General features: G+C 40.8%; 1 protein-coding gene across 1 annotated transcript; it reads left to right on the top strand.

Moving 5' to 3' along the window:
- Window positions 1-686: 686 nt before the first annotated feature.
- On the top strand, window positions 687-18,728 carry LOC149300680 (cyclin-dependent kinase 13-like). Its single transcript, XM_089484749.1, has 14 exons — window positions 687-1,651; window positions 7,083-7,661; window positions 7,772-7,936; window positions 8,406-8,545; window positions 9,521-9,691; window positions 11,075-11,264; window positions 11,617-11,673; window positions 12,502-12,603; window positions 13,152-13,229; window positions 14,886-15,002; window positions 15,348-15,479; window positions 16,061-16,266; window positions 16,913-17,356; window positions 17,908-18,728. Exons 1-14 carry the CDS (start codon window positions 687-689, stop codon window positions 18,726-18,728), a joined length of 4,167 nt encoding a protein of 1,388 aa, XP_089340875.1.
- Window positions 18,729-27,298: the final 8,570 nt, after the last annotated feature.

Genomic DNA, 27,298 nt, shown 5'->3' with positions numbered 1-27,298 from the left:
TCTTCTGATTACATAGCAACTTGAAACAAACTCCTACCCCTGTGGATATTTTGATTGGCAATATTTTCCAGGATTTGTTTTTTATTGTTATTTTCTTTATTTTTGTTTTGTTTTGTAATGGGCTAACTTCTGGGTAATTGAGAAATCGGTACTTGAACCTCTGAAAATTCTAAATATTTTTTTTTTTAAAGAATTTGCTACACAACTTTGTGTGTAAATAGATTTTTTTGATCTCTGTGTGTTTGAGATTTGATGATAGGGTTGTTGTATGATATTTTTTCAATAAATTAACTTCTAGGATGAGATTAAGGATAGAATAGCAATTTGCTACATGATCCAGCTATTGATTTAAAATATTAATAGTATCTAACTATTTGATATAGAGAACAGATCCAACTTTATCCACGTGCATATATAAAAGTAAAGATATATATATATATATATAAAAATACGTTTATTTCTTTTTAAAGTTCCTAAATAAAGAGGGATCCCGGTTGAGGGCGAGGAGGCAGGCAATAGAATAGGACTGACGATCGAGGAAAGCACAGAGCTAGGTAGAAGTGTTGGGGAGGAAGGGGGTATTAGGATAGTGGGGTTAAAGTCAGGACTACACTCAATAGCGAATGAGAAGGGGTTTTAAGGTCTAAAGGGGAAATAGCTGTGCCTTCTCTTAATTGCCCCCCTCGATGCCGGGCAGTTCGGATCTTGCCCCTGCCCTTTCTACCACTTCCTCGGGGGCCTCTTCGGTGTCAGGGCAGCACCGGAGGCCTCGGGGATCATCAGGGAGGAGGAGAGACCGTCGCCAGAAGAGGAAGCGGAGGGCCAGGGAGGAGGATATCCTTGGTGCATCAGTAGTAGGCCTGGGGTTAGATGCCGGCGGGGGGGAACCCCAGGTTGCTTCCGGGGGTATGAAGCGAGACAGGGATCGAAGGGACAGGAAAAAGCGGCGGCGGGACCGGAGCAAAAGGAGCGTGTTGAAGAAGGATGGGACCGTCGCCACGACAGTGGAGTATGACGATGTGAGCTCTCTGTCCGAAGGGGTACTGTCCGAGGGCGAGCACAGACCGGATACGCTGGCTCCGGCCTTAAGACTGGGCCTTGTTCCATCCCCGGCCTCTGATAGATGCCCCTCGCCGACTATGCTGCACCAGACGCCGCTTGCCTTGCTACGGCAGTCCGGGGACTCAGAGCGGAGTAGTAGGAGGAAGCGAGACTCTCGCAGGGGGGAATCGGGTCACCGCCGTAGGGATGAGAGCCGAAGAGAGAGCCGCACTGAGGAGCGCAAAAGCGGAGGGGTTGGAGAGCTGGTCGTTCCGACACCCTTAATGCTGTCACCGCCCTGGAGGCCTCAGGCCGAGGCTGGAAAGAGAACGGAACCTAGGCCCGCGGGTTCATACAGGCCCAAGAGAGAAGAGCCAGTGGCCTACAGTAAGCAGCCGCCTAAGGCCTACAGAGAGGAAAGGTCCTACCGGGCCTCCTCACCGGGCAACCACCGCAGGAAATCCATCAGCCCTGTCCGCTCCCCTAGCCCCGGCTACAGCGGACACCGCCAGGGTCGGCGATCTCCCAGCTATGGTACCTACGACAGGACCGAGGCCGCCTCCCCTATGTCCCGGCGGAGATCCCGGAGCCCATACAGTCCTGCTGGCAGGTGGGTGTTTTAATCACACTATTATTATTATTATTATTATTAAATGTAGTAATAATACTTGGATTAGCATCAGAATCTGGGCTGCGCAAACCTTACAAGCCAAGTAGCCGGGGCTCCCAGCACTTTGCGTCTGGCACCTGAGTCTATGTGAGTCTTACTGGCATGTGGCATTTTATGCTCGGATCCCAATTATTATTATTTTATTATTATTTATAATGCCCATTATTAGCAGAAGGAGTAGTTTTGGTCCTCATGATAATACAGGTACTACGTATACAGCTTTCCATATACAAACATTACTCGGGAAGCTAAAATACACGATTACCCTGTTTATGATGTCATTGGTTTGTCCCTGTAGCTGGATGGCATCATTTCTTTGTCATAGGTCCTATTATTGCTCTTAAAATACCCATGTAATTATTAAACAGTCAGTGGTTTTATTATAATTATTCATTATTATCGTCTGAAATGTCAGGGCTAGTAGTCGTAGCTTTATTAATAGTGAGGTTTTAAAATAAATATTAACAAATAAAAACATTCCAGAAGTCTTCTAGGTCATAACTGTGATATCACCAGAAGATCAGCCATAATAGGTATTACTGCCAAAGGATTCTTTACATGGAAGCACCTGGTGCCACCAGTTTCACTTTATTGAAAATTAACTTTTTTATTTTAGTTTTTAGCTATATATATATATATATATATATATATATATATATATATATATATATATATATATATATATATATACATACTTGTGGACATTTACTTCCTTTTCCCCCAGAAAAGAAATAACCAAATCTAGAACTTACTGGCCTTGCGCAGAGGCAGGAAGCAGATAACTAGTTTATAAAATAATAAATAAAAGTATAATTTTTAGGAACACGAGTCCCTTATTTCTTGGAGTTTGTCGACCCTAGGAGTTTGAATAAGTTACGTGATTATTATTCCAAAAAATCCAGACTGGTTTTTATTTAAATGGACCCTGCCATGTCGTATAATTCTTCTAACGGGTACACTTTTTTTTTTTTTTTTTCTTTCCCCAATAATGGATTTTATTTTCATTTACTAGACCGTGGTCTGCAGTTGAAGGATTTTTGTTAGGGCAACACGACATAAAACACGCCTTTCTTCAGTGCTTTACCACTTTGTATAGTACTGCAGTTAACCCCTTCATGACGAGGTATTTTATACCATAAAGACTCGAGCTTGTATGTTTGACTATAATTTTTACACCTCCACACGCTGACATTTTGTGCTCACAAACGCCTTACTGTAACACACGCTAACATTCTACACGTGTACACGCATGCTAACACCATACACTAATACGCACACTATATGCTGAGCTACACTGCCACACTGTAACATACACAACACCACACTCTTATATACATGCACACAATGGCAAACACTATACATACATTAAAATACACATTCCAACACTATGCACACATACAAACTGACTCTGGCACTATATACACACACACACACTCTGGCACTATATATACACACACACACACACACTCTGGCACTATATACACACACACTCTGGCACTATATACACACACACGCTCTGGCACTATATACACACACACACACTCTGGCACTATATACACACACACACACTCTGGCACTATATACACACACACACACACACACTCTGGCACTATATACACACACACACACACACACACACTCTGGCACTATATATACACACACACACACACTCTGGCACTATATACACACACACACACTCTGGCACTATATACACACACACACACACACACTCTGGCACTATATACACACACACACACACACACTCTGGCACTATATACACACACACACTCTGGCACTATATACACACACACACACACACACTCTGGCACTATATACACACACACACTCTGGCACTATACACACACACAGTATGTATGTATGTATGTATGTGTATAGTGTCAGAGTGTGTGTGTATATTTATGCGTATAGGGCCAGAGTCAGTGTGTGTATGATATATATATATTGCGCACACACACACACTGACTGGCACTATACACATATATATATATACACACACACACTCTGACTCTGGCACAATAGTATACATGCACACACTGACACTACAGTATGCACTCGCCTCTCACCTGCCACATCTCTGCCTATATTCTGCCATTGTGAATCCTGTGCTTTCCTGCAGGGATGTGCCTGCCGCGGGGTGCCCAGCGGGGACGTGTAACGTGCGCAGGAAAGCGTACAGTGCTGGGTTTGCGAGTGCAGCCCTGTCCAGTCTTTACCCCCTTGTCCTGCCAGTGGTTTGGCGAAGAATGATATAGTTTTTCTGGCCTCCAAGCTTTTAGGGTCTTCGCTGCGCATACCCAGCCTATGCTGTAGGTGCAAATAAAGCATGTGCAGTGTATGTTGGGACTTGGGACCCTCTCTTGTTAAACTATAGGGTTCATTTTGAGTGCACCTCGTTAAACAGATTCCATGATTGTTATGGAATTTTTTTTGAGGGGCTGTTAAAGTTTACTGATTTCTCCCCTCTCTGCTGCAGAATGAAATATTATTATTTGCACTGTAATGAAGAATGTCCGGGCAGTAGAGATACTCCCTATCACTATATGTGTAAGGGGGTACTGGATTGCTCATCATTCTAGCTGTAGGTGACCTGTTATGGAGAATGTATAATTCAGTTTGTGCTTGAACGTACCTTTTTGAGTTCTATTATTTTCAGTTTACTCAACACCTACAGTATTTAAGGTATTGCAGCCTTGGTTTTCATTGCTTTAAGATCCCACCATAGTATAACTGGTGGGATCTTAAAGCAGTTTTAATACATCCTATCAGCCAAAACCTTTTCTTTTTTTTGCCAGGTCACATGGCGCACAAGCACTCACTCGTAGGTTGTTTAGTAACCTTTAAAAAGCCGCTTAAACGTTTATTTGTGGTCCATTCACTAAAAGGGGTGTTGGCAGGGGAACTTGGTTTCATATCCTCGAGCTCACAAGCTGGCCCTGTATAATGTGTAACTAAATGGGTAAGGAGACTTGGAAGAAATGTGTGCTGATTTACATATGCATTTTACAGGGCATACTAGATCATCGTGCAGGAGAAGCTCGCTCCAGTTGGAGCTTCATTATGCATGTTGGAAGTACATCTCTCCTGCCAGCTGTCCTTTTAGTGAATAAATTCCTCTTGCGTTTAGTTGACATGTAAACAATATTTTTAGTCAATTATTTTAATAAAATTAAAATAACACTTCATAATTATTTGGAGGTGGGTTAGCTGTTTCCATTAGAGGGACCCTCCATTCATCATATGCATTGCATGGTTGTATGTCTGCAGAATCCCCCACCCCAGCTAATGTATTCGACTGAAAGCATCTCCATGCACTTACCTCGACTCAACTCCAGCTCCTTCAACTATGAAGGAGGTGGGCAGAATGTATGTTTAAATACATAGTACGCATTCTCCTTTACAAGAGATGGTAGAGACTGTAAACCATCCCTTGAATTAGCAGCAAATGTAGATTGGTGAACCCAGAGCTTTTCCTGTAATACAAGCTAGATCTAACCACTGCAAGTAGATCCATAAGGCATGGCCCTCTAGAGCAAAATAGTTTGGGTATTCATATGTAGGAGTGTATGTGCTGGACATGATCATGCACCCAATTAAGCTACAGAAATCATGATCAGTCTTATTTAGCCGTAAAATTGAGCTCATACCCTTTGTAAACATTTGACGTGGAATTCCATTTTCAAGATGTTTTGGTTCAATCTAAACTTATAATGAAATATTACATTAATATAATCATCAAATTTGAGTGTTTTCCATTGTGGTTATCTCCGTTCCAGAGCTAAATGCAAATATTCACCAATTCTGTAGGTTTTTATTATGTAGGTTGTTGCAGATAGTAGAAATGCAATAGAAGTCATTTTTTTTTCATGGTTACTTTTTTAGTTTTTTTTTTTTTAATTATGGCCTTCACAATGTTATTTCTTAACGGTAGAAAATGTCTGAAATCTGTTTAATGCCCAGTGCGAGAAATGAGATGTCCGTTTAAGCAGCAACCACCCAAGCTAACATATGCTTGGTGTTGCAAGGTATGTAAGCATAAGCCAAAGTTATTTTTGACACTTTAGTGAATCGGTCTCGTGGAATAATAGACATAACATTCCACAAGTTAAAATAAAATGAGCATGAATTTTGTGACTCGCTGCTTAGTTATTTGCCATTCTTATCGGCAGTGCGTTGTGTGACATTGGTTCTTCTAAATCGATCATTGAACATCTCTGATTGCTACCTTGGCCCTTCTACTTCTGGACGCACACATTTTGCTCCCCAGCATATGCCGTCGCTCCAATAGTGCCCATGAGATCCCTGGTGTGGTTTCTTTCCTTAAGGCTGTGCCACAAAGTGTATTTTGCTTGCCACATTCTGCCAGCAGCAGCAAGCGAAGTTCACAGGAAACCATGTCAGAAGTGGCAATTCTATTAGAAATCAAACCTTTACACCAAACTGTAAGTTATATTGTTTTGTATTTCAGCTGGGACCATATCTGGCCTCATCTGTTTGTGGTCATTTGGCAGGTGTCGTGCCATGTTTGGCTTTGTGATTTTATCGGTGGTCTGCGTTAGTATGAGCAATGTTCTGATATAAATGATTTGCATCACTTAGAAGAAAAAAAAAAAGGGGGGGGGGTTCCCATTGGCACCGGAAATGAATCTATAAAGGTATATCTTTGATGCCAACTAAGCTTGCCTTCCTAGTCCTTGTCTGAATGATATCTGAGGAAGTATTAAGGCTACTTTTACTGCAGGTTCTGTGATTAAACCCTTTCGATTATGGCTTCCTTGTATCTGCACATGAGTAGCCTTTGTTGATTACGTTTAGTACTGGAACCTGTGGTATGATGGCCATGCCATTGGTGGCCAAATGATCCTGGGAGCTGATGTAAGATAAATGTAGGGACTGCAAATGGGTCATAAAAACCAAGCAAGAATAACTATGCTAGGGACAGCAAGAATAGGAGGGATATAAGCTAATGCTTTTTCCCTTCAACTTTTTAATGGTGCTTGCCCTTTGAGATTAACTGGTTATCTCAAGAAGCAATATTTCGAAAGATTGAGGTCTTCAAGCCTTCTCTGAGGTAACATTTTTGGAATGGTATGTCAGGAATACACAAAAAAGAATCCTATTTTATTTCTTGGCTGCTTGTTCAAGGGTAGCTAATTCACGGAACAAACATAAGATGAGGATGTTTTTTTGATGTCCATTCTTAGAGTCCGTCTGATGGCGTTTCGCATTTAATAGATGTTCCAGGTAGCTTTATATCACCCTGTAACCAGTGGAGATCTACTTACTTACAGAAGATGCAATCATGTAATCTGTAACTCAGTGTCTTCATGTGGTTCTTTTCCCCTTCGCGTAGGCGGAATGTGAGGTCACGTAGCAGGAGTCCTTACAAGCCACGGCGTTCTCGGTCTCGAAGCAGACATAAAATTTCCAACTCAAGAAGCCGACACTCAAGTATCTCTCCTAGCACCTTGACACTGAAGAGCAGTTTAGCAGCAGAGCTAAACAAAAACAAGAAGGCCAGGGAAGCGGTGGCTGCTAGAGCCCTAGCCAAAGCTTCTAGCACTTCCACTCCCACCAAGACTCACGTGGAGGCTGGCAGCAGCAGTGCACCACAGGCAAACCATGCCAAGGAACAAAAGAAAGCAAAAACGGACATTGCACCCTCCCTAAAGAGCGAGAAACCTAAAGTTAAGCCAGTGACCCAAGAGTCGAAAGGGGAAAACAACCTTTCTGAAGATAAAACCTCCAAGCCATCAGTGAAAGTAAATAAAGTGGATGCTGCAGGGGATGAAACATCTGCTGAGAAGGATAAAGTACTTAAAAAAAGTACTACTACTACTACTACCAGTGAGAAGGTTAAGACTTCAGGGGCACCATCTTCAGCAATGTCATCACTACCGCTTCCCCCATCTCTTACCAGTAATGCTGACAGGTAAGCATTATTTATTAATCTGCACATTGTTTTTTGGGTTGTCTTTATACACACGGATACATAGCAGAATTTTGTTTCTTGAATTGTACGTTCTACCATATTTCCCACAGTTTGCGTGGCTGTATCCCAGGAAAATCGGTCAAGAAAGAAATGGAAAGGAAGCTTCGGCATTTGTTGTCTGATTTGCCCCTGCCTCCTGTCCACACTGGAAGCGATGACTTGTTGGATAGTCCTGATGGGAAGAAGGCATCATCAAAAAGCAAGAGAAGGCCTAAGTAAGCACAATTTTTATAGAGGTTTTTTTTTTTTTTTGTATATCTTTTTTTTTTTAGGAAATACAAGGTTGGAAGTCTGCCCATAATTGCTCTATTCATCTCTCATTTGAGTTCTATAGCCAAGCAAATTGCTTAATTCATGTTGAATCACCATGTATAGTATCCATATATTGGTGTGAATAGCTGTGAAATTGTTAGAACCTGCACAATAAAGAAAATAAATGCCAAAATTATTATTATTCTATTCGCTGGTGTAAGTATAAATTTAATTTGCATTTGTTCATAGATCACATTTGTGTTAACTATGTCAAGCTGGTTGTGTGATACCAAAAGGATATTTCTGTTGCAGACGGATCTTCACTCGATTTTGTATTCATTAGGTCACATAATTTACAGAATGTACAATAGTAGCCCAGCAGTTAAATGTTAATTTTATTTTCTTTGTGTTTTGTTACTCCCTAAATCAAAGGATATGTGGTCCACGCTGCGGTGAAACACACGAGAATGAAATCGACTGGGGAAAGCGTTGTGTGGACAAGTTTGACATCATTGGAATCATTGGCGAAGGCACATATGGACAGGTCTACAAAGCCAGGGATAAAGATACAGGTGAGAAGAGACCTGGATCGAAGGTCTAAGCCTAATACAGCCGACATCGCTCAACGCTTTGTTTTGTTATATAATTACTCTAAACAATGGATTTAGGAGCTGGCCTTGCACGTTTTCAAGGGCTTGGTGCTCCAGCGTAATGAATTCCTATCTTGAAGCTCATAGTAAATATACGACAGTATTTAAAGACTTTGTATTAAGGCTAGAACAGGATAGCAGTTTGTTTCCAGTTTGGCATTTAAAGAGCTGTAATTAAAAGGGTTAGGCAACTGCTTTATTTTTCATTACGTTAAATATACTTTTAATATGACACGTAGTGATTATCAAAATATATGGTGTCCTCATCATAGCAAACAAATGGAATCATCTGATTTGCTGAACCGTTGCATCATTTTCTCTGGGAACAAGACCACTTTTCAAAGTTTCCTTTAGAATCGATTTTTATTGTTGTTACCATGGCAATATATTTAAAACACAAAAGCAGCAATGTTACTGTTTTGTAATATGGAAATTCTACTTCATATGCAACATCTGCAGATGTGTTATCTCACATGCAAATCTACTGAATAGCGACCCCTCCCCCAAAATTAATGGAAACGTATTCATTAACACAGCTCTAATACTGTCTCAATAGTGCTTGGCGTTAAATAGTGAAAGAATATGTGCGTACGTTACCATTAATGTGTATCGTGTATGCTATTTTATGTTTACATTGTGCTATTGGAATTGTTTTGCATTTACTTGCCTTCCGAGTGGGGTTTGCAAGCATTGTTTTTGTGATGCGTAGGGCATCATGTGTGCTTTGACTTGCATGTGTCCCACGCAGGAGTTATATCAGTGGCATAGCGGCATACGGGTAAATAAAAACTTACATTTAGGGAATATTTTTTTATATATTGATGTACCTACCTAAAACATTTTGTGCTGAAGCAGCTCATAACCATTGATAACTCTCTTATTGATTTCTTTTTCCAGGAGAAATGGTGGCTTTAAAGAAAGTACGATTGGACAATGAAAAAGAGGGCTTTCCGATCACAGCCATTCGAGAAATAAAGATCCTTCGACAACTTAATCATCAGAGCATAATTAATATGAAAGAGATTGTCACTGATAAAGAAGATGCTTTGGACTTCAAGAAAGATAAAGGTTTGGTATCAGTCTTTTTTGGGAGGCGGGTATCTCGTGTAGCATTACTTCTCAAACAAAAGCAAGCAGAAACCCCATGTAGCCTCAATTCATAATACTCTAATTATAGTAGCCACATAGCTCTTTACATCTTGGTACTATTTTAGTTAGCTTCATGTTTGTGAGTACATCTCAAAATAATTCAACACACAGCCATTAATGTCTAAACCTTGGCAACAAAAGTGGGTACACTCCTAAGTTGAAATGTCCTATTTGGGCCCTGCACCTTCCGTTTGAGGATGCCCCACAGATGCTCAATAGGGTTTAGGTCTGGAGAGATGCTTGGCCAGTCCATCACCTTTACCCTCAGCTTCTTTAGCAAGGCAGCGGTCGTCTTGGAGGTGTGTTTGGGGTCGTTATCATGTTGGAATACTGCCCTGCGGCCCAGTCTCTGAAGGGAGGGGATCGTGCTCTGCTTCAGTATGTCACAGTACATGTTGGCATTCATGGTTCCCTCAATGAACTGTAGCTCCCCAGTGCCAGCAGCACTCATGAAGGCCCAGACCATGACACTCCCACCACCATGCTTGACTGTGGGCAAGACACACTTGTCTTTGTACTCCTCACCTGGTTGCCGCCACACACGCTTGACACCATCTGAACCAAATAAGTTTATCTTGGTCTCATGGGACCACAGGACATGGTTCCAGTAATCTATGTCCTTAGTCTGCTTGTCTTCCACAAACTGTTTGCAGGCTTTCTTGTGCATCATCTTTAGAAGAGGCTTCCTTCTGGGACGACAGTCATGCAGACCAATTTTATGCAGTGTGCGGCGTATGGTCTGAGCACTGACAGGCTGCCCCCCCCCACCCCTTCAACCTCTGCAGCAATGCTGGCAGCACTCATACGTCTATTTCCCAAAGACAACCTCTGGATATGATGCTAAGCACGTGCGCTCAACTTCTTTGGTTGACCATGGCGAGGCCTCTTCTGAGTGGAACCTGTCCTGTGAAACCGCTGTATGGTCTTGCCTGCCGTGCTGCAGCTCAATTTCAGGGTCTTGGCAATCGTCTTACAGCCTAGGCCATCTTTATGTAGAGCAACAATTCTTTTTTCAGATCCTCAGAGAGTTCTTTGCCATGAGCTGCCATGTTGAACTTCCAGTGAGCAGTATGAGAGAGTGTGAGAGCGATAACACCAAATTTAACACACCTGCTCCCCATTCACACCTGAAACCTTGTAACACTAACGAGTCACATGACACGGAGGAGGGAAAATGTCTAACTGGGCCCAATTTGGAAATTGCCACTTAGGGGTGTACTCCCTTTTGTGAGATACTGTGTATATAATATATATGTTTGTGTTGGTTGAATTTGAGGTTCACAGTGAAACTCTTGTTTTCAGGGGCATTTTACCTTGTGTTTGAATACATGGACCATGACTTGATGGGACTCCTGGAATCAGGGCTAGTGCACTTCAATGAATATCACATAAAGTCCTTCATGAGGCAACTTATGGAAGGTTTGGACTACTGTCACAAGAAGAACTTTTTGCACAGGGATATAAAGTGCTCCAACATTCTACTTAATAATAGGTAAGTCTCTGATTTTCCAGCATAATTGGCATCATGTAGCAGTATCGCTTTACATCAGTTAAGGGAAATGTACCTATTTTATACAAGTATTTATTGTGATATAGACTTTGTACATTATTAATGTATACTGTTGCTGTAAATATAGTTTCATGGTGTTCAGTTCCTTAATGTTTGGCGTTTGTTCTCTCCACGTATCGTAACGAAAACAATGCCTTTAGTAAAATGGACTAATTTATGTATTCAGCATTTTGTTGTTTCCACCACGTTTTAAGGGTGATTGGGTCTTTGCATAAAAATCAGTATCCGGGTGTGTTTTGTACCTTCCCTGACTGGTTCTTTATTTTCCCACAAGGGGGCAGATCAAGCTTGCGGATTTTGGACTTGCAAGACTTTACAGCTCAGAGGAAAGGTAAGGTTTTCCACTTTGATACTGCATGGGTGAGGAAGAGGAGTAGCCAAATCTGTCCTTTTTGATTGCTGACCAATACAATTGTATTAACATAAACTGGAAAGCAGAAACATTTATAAGCACAAAATAACACTTGGGACAATGGCGTCCTTTTAATTACACCATCATGTAAAGGCCTTTCATATGAGTGTTGAGTATATTGCAGTTATCACATGGTGTCTCCTAATCCAGGTGCTTTTAAGTCTCTCCCTAAAGACACTTGTTTCCTTGTTTGCGGTCTGCTTAGTCACATTCAATGAAAAACCCAAGTATTGCATGTAATGTACGAACACTGTAGATCTTTAAGAATAGACAATACCAGCTGTGCTGATGTGGGGGGAAGAGAACCAATGACCTTGGGTTGGTGCATTGCAAAAAAATGAAGCTGCCTAACGGGTGCTTTATTAATTCAGCTTGTGTGCAGTTGTAAATATTTATGCCAATCAGTTTTTTCAACTGTAGTGGTTGAAATAATCAGAAATATGTTTATAATGTTAGTACAGGGTGTCAAGAAATGGCAAATTGAGGATTCACCCATTGAGACTGGTTTCTATCAACCGTGCTAATATCAGAAGAGAAGGCGATAGGTCAATTAAATCTGTAGCTGTGTAAATGTTTATGCTTTTGGTGCCTATTGAAGAACCTATTCCGCATGCTGGTTTTGGTACAAATAATATGTTGAAGAATACTACAACAAGATTTTACGTTTTAGCTATATATGATGTTTATGGCAAAAGACGGCATGTGTGCAATTGTTCTTACACTTTTTGTTTTTATATATGTATGTAGTCGGCCATACACCAACAAGGTCATAACTCTGTGGTACCGACCTCCTGAGCTGCTTCTTGGAGAAGAGAGGTACACCCCTGCAATAGATGTCTGGAGTTGTGGGTAAGTACCCTCTAATCCCAGGACTATGAATTCTAGCTCTCTGTATTATGTTTTGGAATATCCATTTGTTGAAGTGAATTGAAACCGATGATGAGAGCTCTGGTTGGCACAGGTGAGGTGATGCTGAGTCTGCTGTGCATAAAAAGAACAGACTTTGAAAGCCTGTAGTACGTCGTTCAGCATGCATCATATGAAGTTTTTGCTCATAACTCACGGTGAAATGTAGATTAAACAGTTATTCCATTTGTGAAGATGTTTGGATTAAATAAATGAGCCACAGTGTGATCCTCTTACGCAGATGAGGATATCCTAAGAACGTACTGGTGTATCTGTGTATCCTCAGGAATGATTTTTAAAAGGATTGTTTATTTTCAAATAATTGTAAAGTAATTGGCCAACCAGCTTTTGCTTTTGTTTTATGTTACCTGTTAGACTCTGAGCTCTTCTATTTTGATGCAAAATAAATACATTGCTTTTATGTAAATCAATCCCAGTGTTAAAGCTTTATGATCTACTGCTATCCCTAAACAAATTATTTTCATTTGAAGGTGCATCCTCGGTGAGCTGTTTACTAAGAAACCAATCTTCCAGGCAAATCAGGAGCTTGCTCAACTTGAACTTATAAGGTAAGGCTCATAATGAGATAAAAAAATCTCTCTGTAAACAGAAAATTGCCAGTAACAAAAGAACACATTTAATACCTTGACAAGACAGCAGCCCCATAAAAAAAAGTAATGTGCCTAGGTAAGTTGTAGAAGTTTTTAATCGAGTGCCTCGAGTGAAAAATACAAGGACGATACTTTAACGCGCCAAACGGCATTTTTCTTGATGAGCACTAGGTGGCAGCATTTCCCTATATCCAGTAATGCAGTGCGTAGTGGTAGTGCTTTCAATACTTAACTTTGAACAAAAATTCAGTTGATTTCTTGATTGTTTGATAGCCTTGGTTGTAACAGGGTCTATATACTTTACTATATCAATGATGATCTAAAAACAAACTTTGGAAAATTGAAAATCTGGATGATGGGCAAAACATACTTTTACACGTTGGCACATAGTATTGTAGAAACTTTTAACATGTGAACGCAATCAGTTATATGTTATGAACTAGGAGTGCCTTATCCCATTAAAGTTTTCTAAGCAGTGAAATTGTGTATCAAGGCAACACAAATTCATAGACTAGTAACCTAGTTAGCAAATAGTTCAACTTTTCAAGATATCTCAAAATCTCAAAAGTAAACTAGCTGAAGCAAAAAAGAAAAACAACAAGACCTTCCGCGCACATGCCAGTTCAATTCAGTCAGAATAATTCCTAATAATTTCTGGATCAGCAACTCTGAAATTACTGTGTGAACCCTGTAATACTCTTTGACGGAGGCGTTCTCACACTTGTGGACGACGGCATTTTCAGCTGTTACCCTATTCAACAGTGATTTCCCTGTGTTTTTTTGTTTAATTTACCCACGTTGAATTTATATTTTTTTCCCCAGGACAAGCAGGGCTTTATTGTAAAATACTATGTAAGAAAAAATAATAATGTGAAACATTTTGGAAAGTAGACTACCCCGGGTATTGCACTATGGTCATTTTGACATACTTTGTGCATCCATTTCCCATAAGCTAGCGTAAAAGAAGAAAAAAAAAACTGCTTTCGATTTCTTGTCCATGGTATGTCGGACTGCAGAAACAAACACCAGTTTTGTGATGTACCATTCGTCCTCAAGAAGGGGTTAATATGTCCTGATGTTGGCCTTAGCAGTTGCTACTTTACTTTATAATGTTATTTCAGTACCCCAAACGTGTTTGTGATTTTAGTAATCTTACCAAAACTATCTAATAACTATTGGTTTTATTGCAGTTAAAAGCATTTTCTCTGACCATCTCCCAATGTCATTTTACTAAAGTTTACTATCCGTTCTCGTTGCAATGTACCCAGAGTACAGTCCTATTGTACCCCACTTTTAACTGCAGTAGCATCAAAATGAATTATCACAATTTCTGTTCCCTGTTTTTAACCGTATGACATATTGCTAAAGTCTAAGGAACCCGTACAGCAGTATCAAATACAATCAAGCTGGTAATTTAGTAATAACAAAAAATATTTCTCTTGTTTATCAGTGTGTGCATTGGCTGACTTAAAACAAATATTTTCCAAGCCAAAGCGTTCATATGTTGCTTAATTCCCTGATTCTGATTGAATTTATGCTTTCAAGTGAAGTCCACTTTATTTCCAAAATTGTACACTAAGATTTACTCACTATTATTTTTTCTTTCTTTTAAAGCCGTATGTGTGGCAGTCCCTGTCCAGCTGTATGGCCAGATGTAATAAAGCTACCATACTTCAACACTATGAAGCCAAAGAAGCAATATCGGCGGAAAATCAGAGAAGAGTTTGCTTTGTAAGGACTTTTCTTTATTTTGTTTCTTATCATAAATTGGTGGAGATGGCTTGTTGCTAGTGAAGGGCTTAGATGAAAGTTTCCCCAAATGTTAACTTCTGGAAGTTGGAAATTCAGCATTTTGACCATTAAAGAATATTTTGTGGTGTTTTGTTTTTTTTTTTTTGTTTTTTTTTTAAAACAATCTGAAAAAATAAAACCAGAAAACCATCTGAAGCAGTGTGTAGCATATTATAAATTATATATATTTGAAGCGCACCATTTGAATCCAGCATTTCACATAAGCACTATGTGATTCAGTGTTTTTATAATGTACTTAACTTCATGGAATTCTTTACCGTGCAGCGTCCCTACTCCTGGGTTAGATCTGTTTGACCACATGTTGGCACTGGACCCTAGCAAACGCTGTACTGCAGAACAAGCCTTACAGTGTGAATTTCTGCGGGAAGTGGACCCAACTAAGATGCCACCGCCAGAGTAAGTAATGGCCTTCTTTCCCGGGTGCCTGTCGGCTTTCCTGAAATTAAACTATTAAGCAACGTACTTAAAAACTGTTCAGAAGTGAAAAAGTGATATTGTTAAAATAAAAAAAACAGATCATTGGATCACTCTGAAAACCAGGACAGTCAGAACGACCCATTAAAAACTGACTGCAACACTTTGTAAAGCAATTTTGACCAGTATGTTCCTATGGCCAATTTCAAAAGTTGTATTTCGCAAAATGTTTTTGCTATTATGAAACAGAGACTGATCATGAGACCATGAGAGCTCACCAAACCGATCAAACACTTCCATGGACTCATGAGGTCTGTGGAATATCAGTTGTGAGAAGTCATTCTACAACCTTTGCAGTTTTTTTTATTATTATTATAAATCCAGAGATTATAATTTGATGATGTGAGCATTCCTCTTACCAGTGGTAAAAAAATCAGAGGTCACTTTACTTAGTTCAGGAACCAAAGATTAACCAGGCAGGAGATGGATATCTGCATTTCCTTCGTGGTTGTGTTTTCCACGGCAGGTTCAGTCATGGCTAGTATTCTGTTTCTCCCTTGCAGTCTTCCTCTTTGGCAGGATTGCCACGAGTTATGGAGTAAGAAACGCAGAAGGCAAAAGCAAATGGGGATGAGTGATGACGCAACAGCACCAAAAGTACCTCGGAAAGATCTGTCTTTGGGTATGGATGACAGCAGAAATAACACCCCCCAAGGAATGCAGACCTCTTCACAGTTAAAAACTCAGGGATTCTCCGGGCTTGGATTAGGTGAGTAAAACACACTCAAATGATTAAGAGGTCAGCCCTGTGATGCCCAGTGCCACTTAATAAAATGGAACATGTAGTTCCGGGCGCCGGGCAGGCAGCAGGGTTAGGATACAGATCCCCCGCAGCGGCACCTGAAGTTGTATACGCGTATTGCGTAGATGTCCCCCGCCGGCCCCGCAAGACACCCGGGAGTCTGCTCTGGTAAGACGGGGGCAGAGTGGCAGCATATCTCGGGGGGGAACAGAGTGGCAGCATGTCTATTAAAAAACTTTTTCTTTAAAAAAGCACCAAACTTTTAGGGTGCGGCCTATATCCGAGCCAATACGGTATTTGGGCTGTATGCATGACGTCACACTTGTACATAAATTTCATTTTTTGACCCATTGACAGAAATGACATAGTCAGGAAAAGTTACTATTTTTTTTATTTATAATATCGGCATCCTTGATAGATGTATTCAAATGTGCGTGTCCTGCCATCAAAAGTGCATTTGAGTCGTACCCATTCTGTACTGTTTACAACCAGCATATTTCGTTGATTACTTTTTCAAAAACCTTTCTTTGGTTCTAGAAGTATGATGCATCTAGAAGTGATATTTCATTTTACACAAATTACAGAATGTGCATGTTCTGTTTCTCTCCGTTAGGCAACCCAGGTACAGGCCCTCAGCTGAACCAGAACGAGGTGGCCATCTTGTTGAATCTACTACAATCTCAAGCTAATGTCAACATGGCTCACTTTGCACAGTCTTTAAACATCAAGTTAAATCCTGAAGCACAGCAGCAGTTGAACAGCATAACTTTGACCAGTGGAGTATCTGCCACGGGAGACAAGCAGCCAGGGCAAAAAGAGGAACCGCTTCCTGCCGTCCCAGCAGCACAGCCTGAGACTCCTGCTCATCCTCAGATACCTGGTTTGAAAGCAGACCTTTCTCAGCCAGCTGTGCAGAGTGCTCTTGCTCTTATACTGTCTCAGTTGGTCAAGGAGAAGGAGACTAAACCCAACGATGACGCTCCTGAAGAGGAGGCAGGGGAGAAGTCGAATAATAAGATATTACCACCCAAGCGTCCTCCAAGTCCCTTACCAAAAGGTATGCTATGATTTCTGGCTATCCAAGCCCCTATTTCAAGGTCAATGTATTGGACTACCCCAATACAAAGTTTCACAAATACTATCAATTAGGTAATTTTCACATGGTGAGCATACATTATATGCCATTTCTTATGTCAGAATCTTATTATTCTGAATATGCTTTTAGTGCAAAGTAGCTCACATGCAAGAGCAGACCTTTTACTGGGCAATAAGCGTAAAAGAAAAAGTCAGTGGCTCTACTACTATAGCTTCTGTTGCGTTGGACGCCATATATTTTTGGCTCATGTAAGTTCATATATTGTACCTATCTGGTAAATAAAACAAATTTCCTCCATTAAGGAATCTCTTGGCTGGTCTTCCCAAGTGCAAAGGGCATTCCAAGGTGTGGATTATTTGCATCAATAGTTTTTCCGAAAGATGAGGTGCAGATGTCCAGTTGTTTTTAGTACAGCTCTCGCATTTATATTTTGTATAATAAGTTATTGTTTGTTTTTTTTAACCAAAGATCTATGGTAAAATATTAATGTTAATCTCACATCTTGGTTTTAGATGAAAATGACACTGAAGGCAATCATAACCAGCACCTACAAAACCCTTCTCCAAAGCCAACGCTTCCTCAAATACTGCCGCCAGACCAGCGCCCCCCAGAGCCGCCAGAACCCCCTCCAGCATCGGAAGAAGATCTCGACTACAGGACAGAGCGACAACATGCACATAGCTCCAGCTTGTCTGCTGGTGAAAAACACGCAGAGGTGGAAACTGCACTGCTTAATCTCCTTGCTCAGCAGCAAACTCGGGGAGAAGATCCTGGTGGTAGTGGTTTCCCTGTGGGAACGTCCTTTGCCAAGGCAGCTGAGTGCACTGAAAAAATTGGATCATCCTTTCTCCCATCCTCATTTAACAGTGATAGGGCTGGTAATATACCAACTAGTATTTTGGAAAGGCATCCTGAAACCAAGCCTGCTGACAACTACAGTACCCCTTCATCTCAAATTAGTAATAGGCTGCCAGCACCCACTGGGTTTTCAGAGCCTTTCTGTAACTCTGCCACAGCATACCAGGATCACTTCCTTGGTTCAGGTTCAGTGTTGTTCAGTGGTGACAAGGACCACAGGTTTGAATACAACCGCAGCCCTACGATTCTTCTCAGAAATAACGATGCCCCTACAGGACTGGACAGTAGTCATGCATTGCCAACAAAAATTCATAACTTTAGCTACAGCACTAACCTACCAGAACATCCTGGTCTACCTGCTCATATGCATGGGCATGCCTGGACATCCCCTCTACAAGGACCTACCTTCCCTCAAGGACATAGGGGTCATATTGGAACATATGTCCGAGGCCGAGGTAGGGGCTTACCGTACTGAGTTCTGAATTTCTCCCTCATGCAAAATATTTCTATCTGGAAAAAGACTTTCTACTTTACGACGTAGCTGCATTTTCTAGCAGCCAACTATGAGAGAGCAACAATAATTTGACAGCTTTATTTTTTATCTGAAAATGGTCTTGCAATATAACGGTAAATTAAGGGTAGGGGATGTAACTCCAATACTTTCTGTGTTTTCAGAACTAGAGAAAAACTAATTTTCACATTGACGTACTAGTTAAAAAAAAATCTTTATTTTGTACTTTTTGAATAATAATTTCAAGGGCATCCTCTGGTTTACGTTTCCCTGGCACTTGCAAGAATTTTGAAGAACTAGCACATTTGTGCACGATTTTTGTACATTCGGACCAATGTTTATGGGGAAAAAGTTGGGCAGTTTGGTATCGGTTACTTTGTTAAAAATGGGGGGGGGGGGGGAAACCTACCTTTTAGTCAAAGGCCACTGTCTGTTCTTACACTGTTTTCAGTGTCATTGTGGAAGATGTACCTTGTCCTCATTTCAGGGAAAACAAAAAAACAATCCTTTTTTTTTTTTTTTTCTTGTGCTTCAAACGTTTTATCAACTGTTTCTTTTAAGCATAAGGAAATAAATGTTGATCAAAATGCTCTCCATTGTCATTTATTTTCAAATTAGTTCTCCATAATGTTGAATTATGTCTAAAAAATTATTCTCGCTGCTCTATCTCTGTAATAGCGATGTCACCACCTTACAGTGTGGCGATGGATTGCAGACCAGGATCTCACTCTGCTTCCTCAGCTTGATCGTGTTTTTTTTTTTTTTGTGGGAAACTCCTCTACGTCAATTAGTGCTAAATCATTTATGAGCTGTTGTGTAACAGTTGGGTACATTTGTTGTTGGGGAGACTAGATAGGCCGAATGGTTCTTATCTGCCATCTCTTTGTATGTTTCTACATTCACCCCGATGAGAGTTCTCAGGAACAGATGTAGAGGCTGCAAGGAAGTGAAAAAGAAAAACTCCCGTCGACTGGAGTGATGACTTTCACCTTTGAGAAGCTAGGCCCTAATAAAACCCGCAAACATGTAATAATGGAAAAACAGAGAGCCTTGAAGAAATTTTTCTAATGTGTAGTTGTGGTACGTGTGTGATATCTATCTATCATCCAAGCCTTTGTAGCTAGCACCAATCTACTTATACCTCTTCCTGTGAAAGCCATACTTGTTTGAATGTGTGCAAAGCTCCGCGGTTTCACTTAAAAACAGAGGTTCTGTTCTGGAGAGATCGACATATGCTGCTTGGTACGTGATTGTCAGATTCTGTTTGTGTTTAAAAAAAAAACAAAAAAAAAAAACCGGTTGCAGCAGGTAGGCCAAATTGTGATATCAAAGGTGCCTACTTACAAAGTAAAAATAACACACAAGCATATAAAAGTACTTTTTTGGGTGACCCATTTGGTGGGAGCTGTGGCTTTCAAAAGTGTGTGCACCAGTGAAGTTAAGCATACCATACTTTTCTATACTATCTATATTTTCTTATAATAAACTGGTGAGGTGGGCCTCATAGGGGGAAAATGTGTCTAGAAAACGGGTTCTGTCACATTTTATTTACATGAATATCCTCGGGTTTGGGACTGACCTCACATTACATTACAATGTTCTTATTATCTATATAGTATTATAGATTTGTGGTCCGCTGTGAGAGCATCTGTAAGATCCATTGTGTACCATAGGAATGCCTAATACTAAACCCAATGTTATATGATATACACAAATATTATATCCCTGATATGTATTTTTGCCATATTGGGAAATATTTAACCAACTTTGGCAACTAATGTCAATTTACTTTGAACCGTGTCCAAATAGTTCTAACGCCCCATCTGAATTCAAATAATGAGTTGTATTTGTGGCTCCCAAGTCTCAACCAAAGGTTAGAAAGTTGCTCCCTGTCTGCTGATCACATAGCGGTGTAGGGCATATTAGTTGAATGAGAAGGGGCTCCCTTGTGCTGTGGTGCAGGACCTCAAGACCATCAATCGCAAAACCAGACTTTTAATAAAGGACATAGGGATAGTAGAAGCATTATTTAAACACTAATCCACAAGCCAGAACGCTTGTTCCCTCAGAAATCTTGTGGTGCTGCCCCAACCACAAGGGATTCTGGGTAGGTGTATGCAGATAAGGTTAACAATCATCACCTTTCACTTCTATATCTGCTTTTATAAAAATGAAGTGTTTACAACCATTTTGCTGTGTGGTTATCAACATTGTCGATATTAATTTTTTTTTGCCTCTTCAACAAGCAAAGCAACTGTCTACACAACTATGTATTCCTGCACTGGCTGTTTTTTTTCTCTCCCATTCCACTAAAAAGTACTGTCATTTATTTACATTACTAATTTAGTAAGGACCAATCACCACCCCAAAGGTAAGGGATGCACAAGCATAGAGTATATTGGTCAAGAAGAGTCATCTGGTAATTGACTCAGGTTGAAGCATGCAACCAAATGACCAGAGCATTTATTTAGGATATGATTTTTAAGCAGGTTTTTTTAATGAACAACCCCTTTCCTAGAAATTGTCAAAATAATAGTGAGCAAATATTAGTAGAACATTGGAGTCGACTACTTGTAGTGCATTGCCCTTACCCACTAGCGCCTCGTGTTACTCAATTGTAAATTATAATTTTGCTCTTTATCTTATTTTAAGGAGCACAAAATAGAAAAAAAAGTACACACATTTCATTTTAATAAACTTTTATTAAGAAAACCCATTGAACCACAGCAACTCAAACTGTAAAAACTGCTTTTATGAACACATTTCAGAGATTGGAACCAATAAATACCTCCTGAGAATTTATTTTCATCATTGTTCCCAAAAAGATCCTCTTGTTAGCAGGAATGAATACAGAGGTTGGCTTTATTATTCAAATTTATATATGTATATGCACATCGATCAGCCGTTATGACCACTGACAGGTGAAGTGAATAACACTGATAATGTTATCATGGCACCTGTCAGTGGGTGGAATATATTAGGCAGTAAGTGAGCATTTTATCCTCAAAGTTGATGTGTTAGAAGCAGGAAAAAAAAAAAATGAACAAGCGTAAGGATCTGAGCGACTTAGACAATGGCCAAATTGTGATGGCTAGACAACTGGGTGAAACCAGCAGCTCCTGTGGAGTGCTCCAGGTCGGCAGTGGTCAGTACCTATCAAAAGTGGTCCAAGGAAGGAAATATGGTGAACTGGCAAATGATTGGCCAACGGTCACTGATCCATGGGGGGGGGTCGAAGGCTGGTCCGTGTGGTTAAATGCAACAGACGCGCAACTGGCCCTCAAATTGCTGAAAAAGTTAATGCTGGGTCTGATAGAAAGGTGTCAGAACACACAGTACATCAGTTCGCTGCATGCCGCAGACCAGTCAGGGTGCCTTGATGACCCCTGTCCCCTGCCAAAAGCTTCTACAATGAGCACATGAGCCTGGACTAACGGATCACGTTTTCTTTTACATCATGTGGATGGCCTGGTCCGTGTACGCCTCTTACGTGGAGAACACATGGCACCAGAATGCATTTATGAAGGCCCCTCCTTGCAACTTACAGGACTTATCCCAACCTGCCCCTCCCTTTATACACATTTGAGCCCAGGCCACACTGCCTCCCCGATATGCCTTATAAACACCGATATGCCACACCATCCTCCCCAAATATGCCTTATCTGCCCAACCCAGATATACCTTATACCCCCTATATGCCATAGTGCCCTCCGATATGCCTTTTAACCCCCCTATATGCCACTCTGCCCCCCCGCTGTGCCTTATAACCCCCCTATATGCCACTCTGCCCCCAGCTGTGCCTTATAACCCCTATATACCACTGTGACCCCCCCAATATGCCTTATAACCCCTACATGCCACTGTGCCCCCCCCCAAATATGCCTTATAACCCCCTATATACTACTGTATCCTTGATATGCCCCCCACCGACTTACCCCCGTGCTCCAGACTCCTTGGTGTCTAGTGGGGGCAGCCAGCGAACGTCTGCGCGATGCACATAGACAACCTCTGCTTCTGGCCGGCACTTTCCCTTGAGCTTCTATGACTAAGCACCAGAAGGTCATGTGACACCGGGGCTCCATCATAGAAGCCCCAGTAGAAGTGCCGGCAGTAGCGTAGAATGTCTGCGCGCATCGCACAGACGCCCACCGGCATCCAGAGAGATTGATCTAGGTCCCCTGTAGCACTGGGGCGGATCCTCCTCTCTGGCAGCCGGCGACCGTTGCAAGGATTTTCATTATCGATTAGTTGTTGCAGCCCTAGAAGGCTCAGGCTTGGTACCGCTTAATAAATTTTTGAAGCTGATCTGTACTGAATAAAAATTAGTCAATGCAACCCTCCTATGCATTTAAGTCTCAGGTACCAACCCATTTACAAAATACAGTCAGTTTCATAAATATTCTTTTAAAAAATGTTCAGAATTTTTCGTTCTGTACCCCACCACAGTGGATTTCAAATTAAGTGAATTGCACACTTTCTGCTTTGGTTCAAGGAGTTCAACAAAAATATACATATCAACTGCTAAGAATTAAAAGTACCGTATTTGCTCGATAATAAATCGACCCTGATTATAAGACGACCCCCCAAAATCTGAATATTAATTTAGGAAAAAAAGAAAGCCTGATTAAAAGACGACCCTATAAGAAAAAAAGTTACCAGTAAATGTTAATTCATGTAAACTATTTTTTCATATTTAATAAAAGCTATGATTAAGAAAAATATTTTTTGTTTCATGTCCTTTAATGTGCCAACCTCCCCCCCAGTTATGCACATCTGCCCCCAGAAATGCCTTTTACCCCCTATATGCCACTCTGCCTCCCTGATATGCTTTTTACCCTCCTATATGCCACTCTGCCCATGATATGCCTTTTAACCCCCTATATGCCACTCTGGGGGGTTAAAAGGCATATCATGGGACAGAGTGGCATATAGGAGGATAAAAAGCATATCAGGGAGGCAGAGTGGCATATAGGGGGACACTTACACACCCAGACACTAATTTACCCACTTACATACCAAGACACTTACATACCCACTCTGACACACATACCCAGACACACTTCCAAACCAAGACACACACTCAAGCAACTAAAGCACTCACCGCGATGGCTCAGCAGGCGCTTAGTATACTGCGGCTCCCACGGCATTACGGCATGATGTGCTGTGAACCCGCTAGGCCCCGCCTCCTCCAGAAAATTAAAGCGGTAAATCTACCGGACTTCGGGACGGCACAGTGCCGCCCAGGTCCCACGGTGTCTTGCTTCTGGAGTGCGGTGCCAAGATCAATGATTTCCCTCAACCGGCTCTGCTCCCCGGCAGTGGGCGGGCTATCGCGGCGCAGAGGAGGCGTCCCCCATGTTGAGAGCACGCTATGCAGGGAAAGGTACGCTGCTGCCCGCGCTTTCACGGCGCTCGCTGATAAACGCCCGGTAGCAGCTGAGGTTACCAGACCGGAAGGATCCAGATTCCCTGCAGCGCTGCAGGGAATCTGGATCTTAATCTCATAGTCAGACCTCTGTTTGAGGTCTGATTAGAAGACGACCCCGATTACAAGACGAGGGGTATTTTTCAGAGCATTTGCTCTGAAAAAAACCTTGTCTTATAATCGAGCAAATACGGTAATTTTCATACAGTGCCCATCAGGGGTTCAAAAGTAAATTAAACAAAATGATCATTTTTAATACTGGATTGAAAATCCTTTGCAGTAAAATACTGCCTGAAGCCTGGAACCCATGTAAATCACCAAATTCTGGGTTTTCTCCCTGGTGGAGCTTTGCCAGGTCTTTAATTCCACTTATGTTGCTGCCTTTAGTAGGTAAGATGTTCAATTGGGTTGAGGTCAGGTGACTGACTTGGCTATCGAAGAATATTCCACTTCTTTGCCTTGAAAAGTTATTTGGTTGCTTTCACAGTATGTTTTGTGCCATATTCCACTGTACCATGAATCGCTGTTGTATCAGTTTTGACACATTTTGCTGAATCTGAGATGTTAGTATATACCTCAGAATTCATCCTTCTGTTTCTGCCGGCAGTCATATCAAAGGTGACCAAGTTCCACCAGCAGCCATAACACTGCCATCACCATGCTCTAGGTTATGTAGAATGCTTTGGATCATAAACTGGTCCTTCCCTTCTCCATACTTCTACTCTTCCCATCATTCTGGTATAGGTCATTCTATTCATCGTTTTTTTTTTCCTGCCAAAGTCAAGAATACCTTGAGGCTTAGCACTGGTTTCCAAAACCTTGTGGTAAACCCTCTGTATTTACTTTCATGAGGTCTTCTCTTGATTGTACACTTTGAAAATGATATGGCTAACTCCTGGAGAGTTTTCTTGACAGGGCTGGATGTTGCTCACCAACAAAATAATTTTGTAATCATCCACTACAGTTGTCTTCTGTGGTGGTCGAAGACTTTTTGTGTAAATGAGCTCAAAGAAATTACATCTTTTTGAGAATATGTGAGATTGATTTGACCACTCCTAACCCTGATATTTCTCTGATGGGGTTTTGTTTTGGGTTTCAGCCAAACAATAGCCTGTTTTACGTCCATGTAAATACCCTCAAATTAAAGCTGAAATTATGCAGTCAATTTTAGATCCATTGTGGTGTAGAGCCAAAATCATGCAAATTGTGTCACTGACCAAATATTTATGGACCTGACTGTATTTTAAGTATGTTGAGTAGTGGCACACAACTCCAAATACACAGGGGTCACAAACAGGCCAGCATCTCAGTGAATCCTTGGTAGAATAAGTTATTAAAATTAATTTTTAGAAGATAAAGCCTGTGCTCCAGCTGGAGTATCCAAAAATGATGGCCTGCTTGCACCTCAAGGTAGTGCAACGGTGATTTATAACTTTATTTTTTTAGTTACTTCAAATTAAAGTTGGCCTCTTCATTTTTCTCAAATATAGGATACGGCAACATATTAAAGGTTAAAAAACCTCTGTAAGCATACAAGGCCCAACCTGCACAAAGTTTATATTATTCTAAACCAGAATACTTACCGTGCCAATACCGCTAAAAGACTTGATACAACATCTGAATCATTATTGGTTTACCTACCTTTATCCTTTGCTGCCATTATACCCACTCCAACATTAGATGCAGCAGGTGTCACCTAAGAAACACAAAATTTCATTTCAGGCAGTCAGTGACCAAATGGGGGCATTATAACAACTGTCTTAAGGTAAAAAGGCAAAATCCTAACCCATGCTATTGCTGTGAAGGAGCTTCATCAGGCTTGATACTAGGGGTAAGGGGTTGCAACTGCACACCCTGTACTGAAATCACACGAACTCAACCACACAAAAACATGCTTTTTAACAAATTCCATGCATTGAATGAAAAATTATATGCAACATTTAACATATTGTAATACTAAGAATTCTTGCTTGCGGTGTTTAGCAATCATGTAATGTGTACAGAAATGTTTTTGGAAACCTTCCAACATTAGGCATGCTTAAATAACCGGGCACTCAAAAGATGCAAAAACCCCCCCCCAAAAAACAGAAAACGCCTTCCATGTATCCCCTTTAAAAACAAAACGTCAAGACACTAACTACAGTGCCATATTCATTGAATTCAAAATAAAGGTAACCCCTAAATACTCATGGAGCCAACAAAACACAACTAAAAGATATAGTGCATAAGCATTCAGTGATTTGTGATTGTGTACACCTAACAATAAACAAGCACCATTTTTGCATACATTTTTATTAAAAAAACAAAAACAAAAAAAACTCACCTGTGAAGTAACTTTGGAGAAAACTCACTGATTTAAACTGTGCATCATACAGGGCCAGAAAAGCTTGCTGGAGTTGATCCTTTACAATGTATAGTATAGTCGAGGCTTTGAGCTGTGTTGCAAACGCTTCTGTCAACTCGCCCTTTACTGAATAGACCATATTGTCTAGAACTATTGATAGCTTCGTCAAAACGTGAAGACACATTCCATGTGTACATGCAGAAGACCATGACACGTGTCTTTTATAAGTTATAGATGGAACCATTAGTGTGATCTTAAGAGGGGTAGCAAGATCTTTCAGATGGGACCATCTTTCTTTGGAATTGGCAAGCATGACACAAATTACAATACTGGGTATGAGTTAAAGCAGATCTGTCATGTCAAATATCAGTTTTCACGATTTCCATATTCAGGACTAATAACAGTGTAAGAAATTTATTTGAAAATAGAAAACATGTGTTTTTAAAGTAACCTACTTGGCTGATGAGAGTTTGATTGACATTGTAAACCCCCTTCATTCCCAGGCCCTGTATGGAAAGCTAGTAATTATACATTTATGTGTCTAATCGAATGTTTCAGTGATTGGTTTGTATCTGTGTGCATGAGTGTATTGTGCAGGTAGCCGCTTAACAATACAATCTTGATATTTTCTCACAATATAGTCTATTCACTAAAAGGACTAGTGGCTGTGTGTGGCTTTAACACTCACTTCACTATGATTGGCTGACCTCAGAAGGTTTCATCGACTACAATGGCTCAGCTGGCCCTGTATAATGTCATATAATG

The sequence above is a fragment of the Sceloporus occidentalis genome, unplaced genomic scaffold, assembly GCF_023333645.1.
Source record: "Sceloporus occidentalis isolate IW3139 unplaced genomic scaffold, rSceOcc1.0.p SCAF_23, whole genome shotgun sequence".
In the NCBI taxonomy this organism is placed as follows: domain Eukaryota; kingdom Metazoa; phylum Chordata; class Lepidosauria; order Squamata; family Phrynosomatidae; genus Sceloporus; species Sceloporus occidentalis.
Note: the sequence above shows the minus strand (reverse complement) of the source record. Positions and strands in the feature narration are given on the sequence as shown.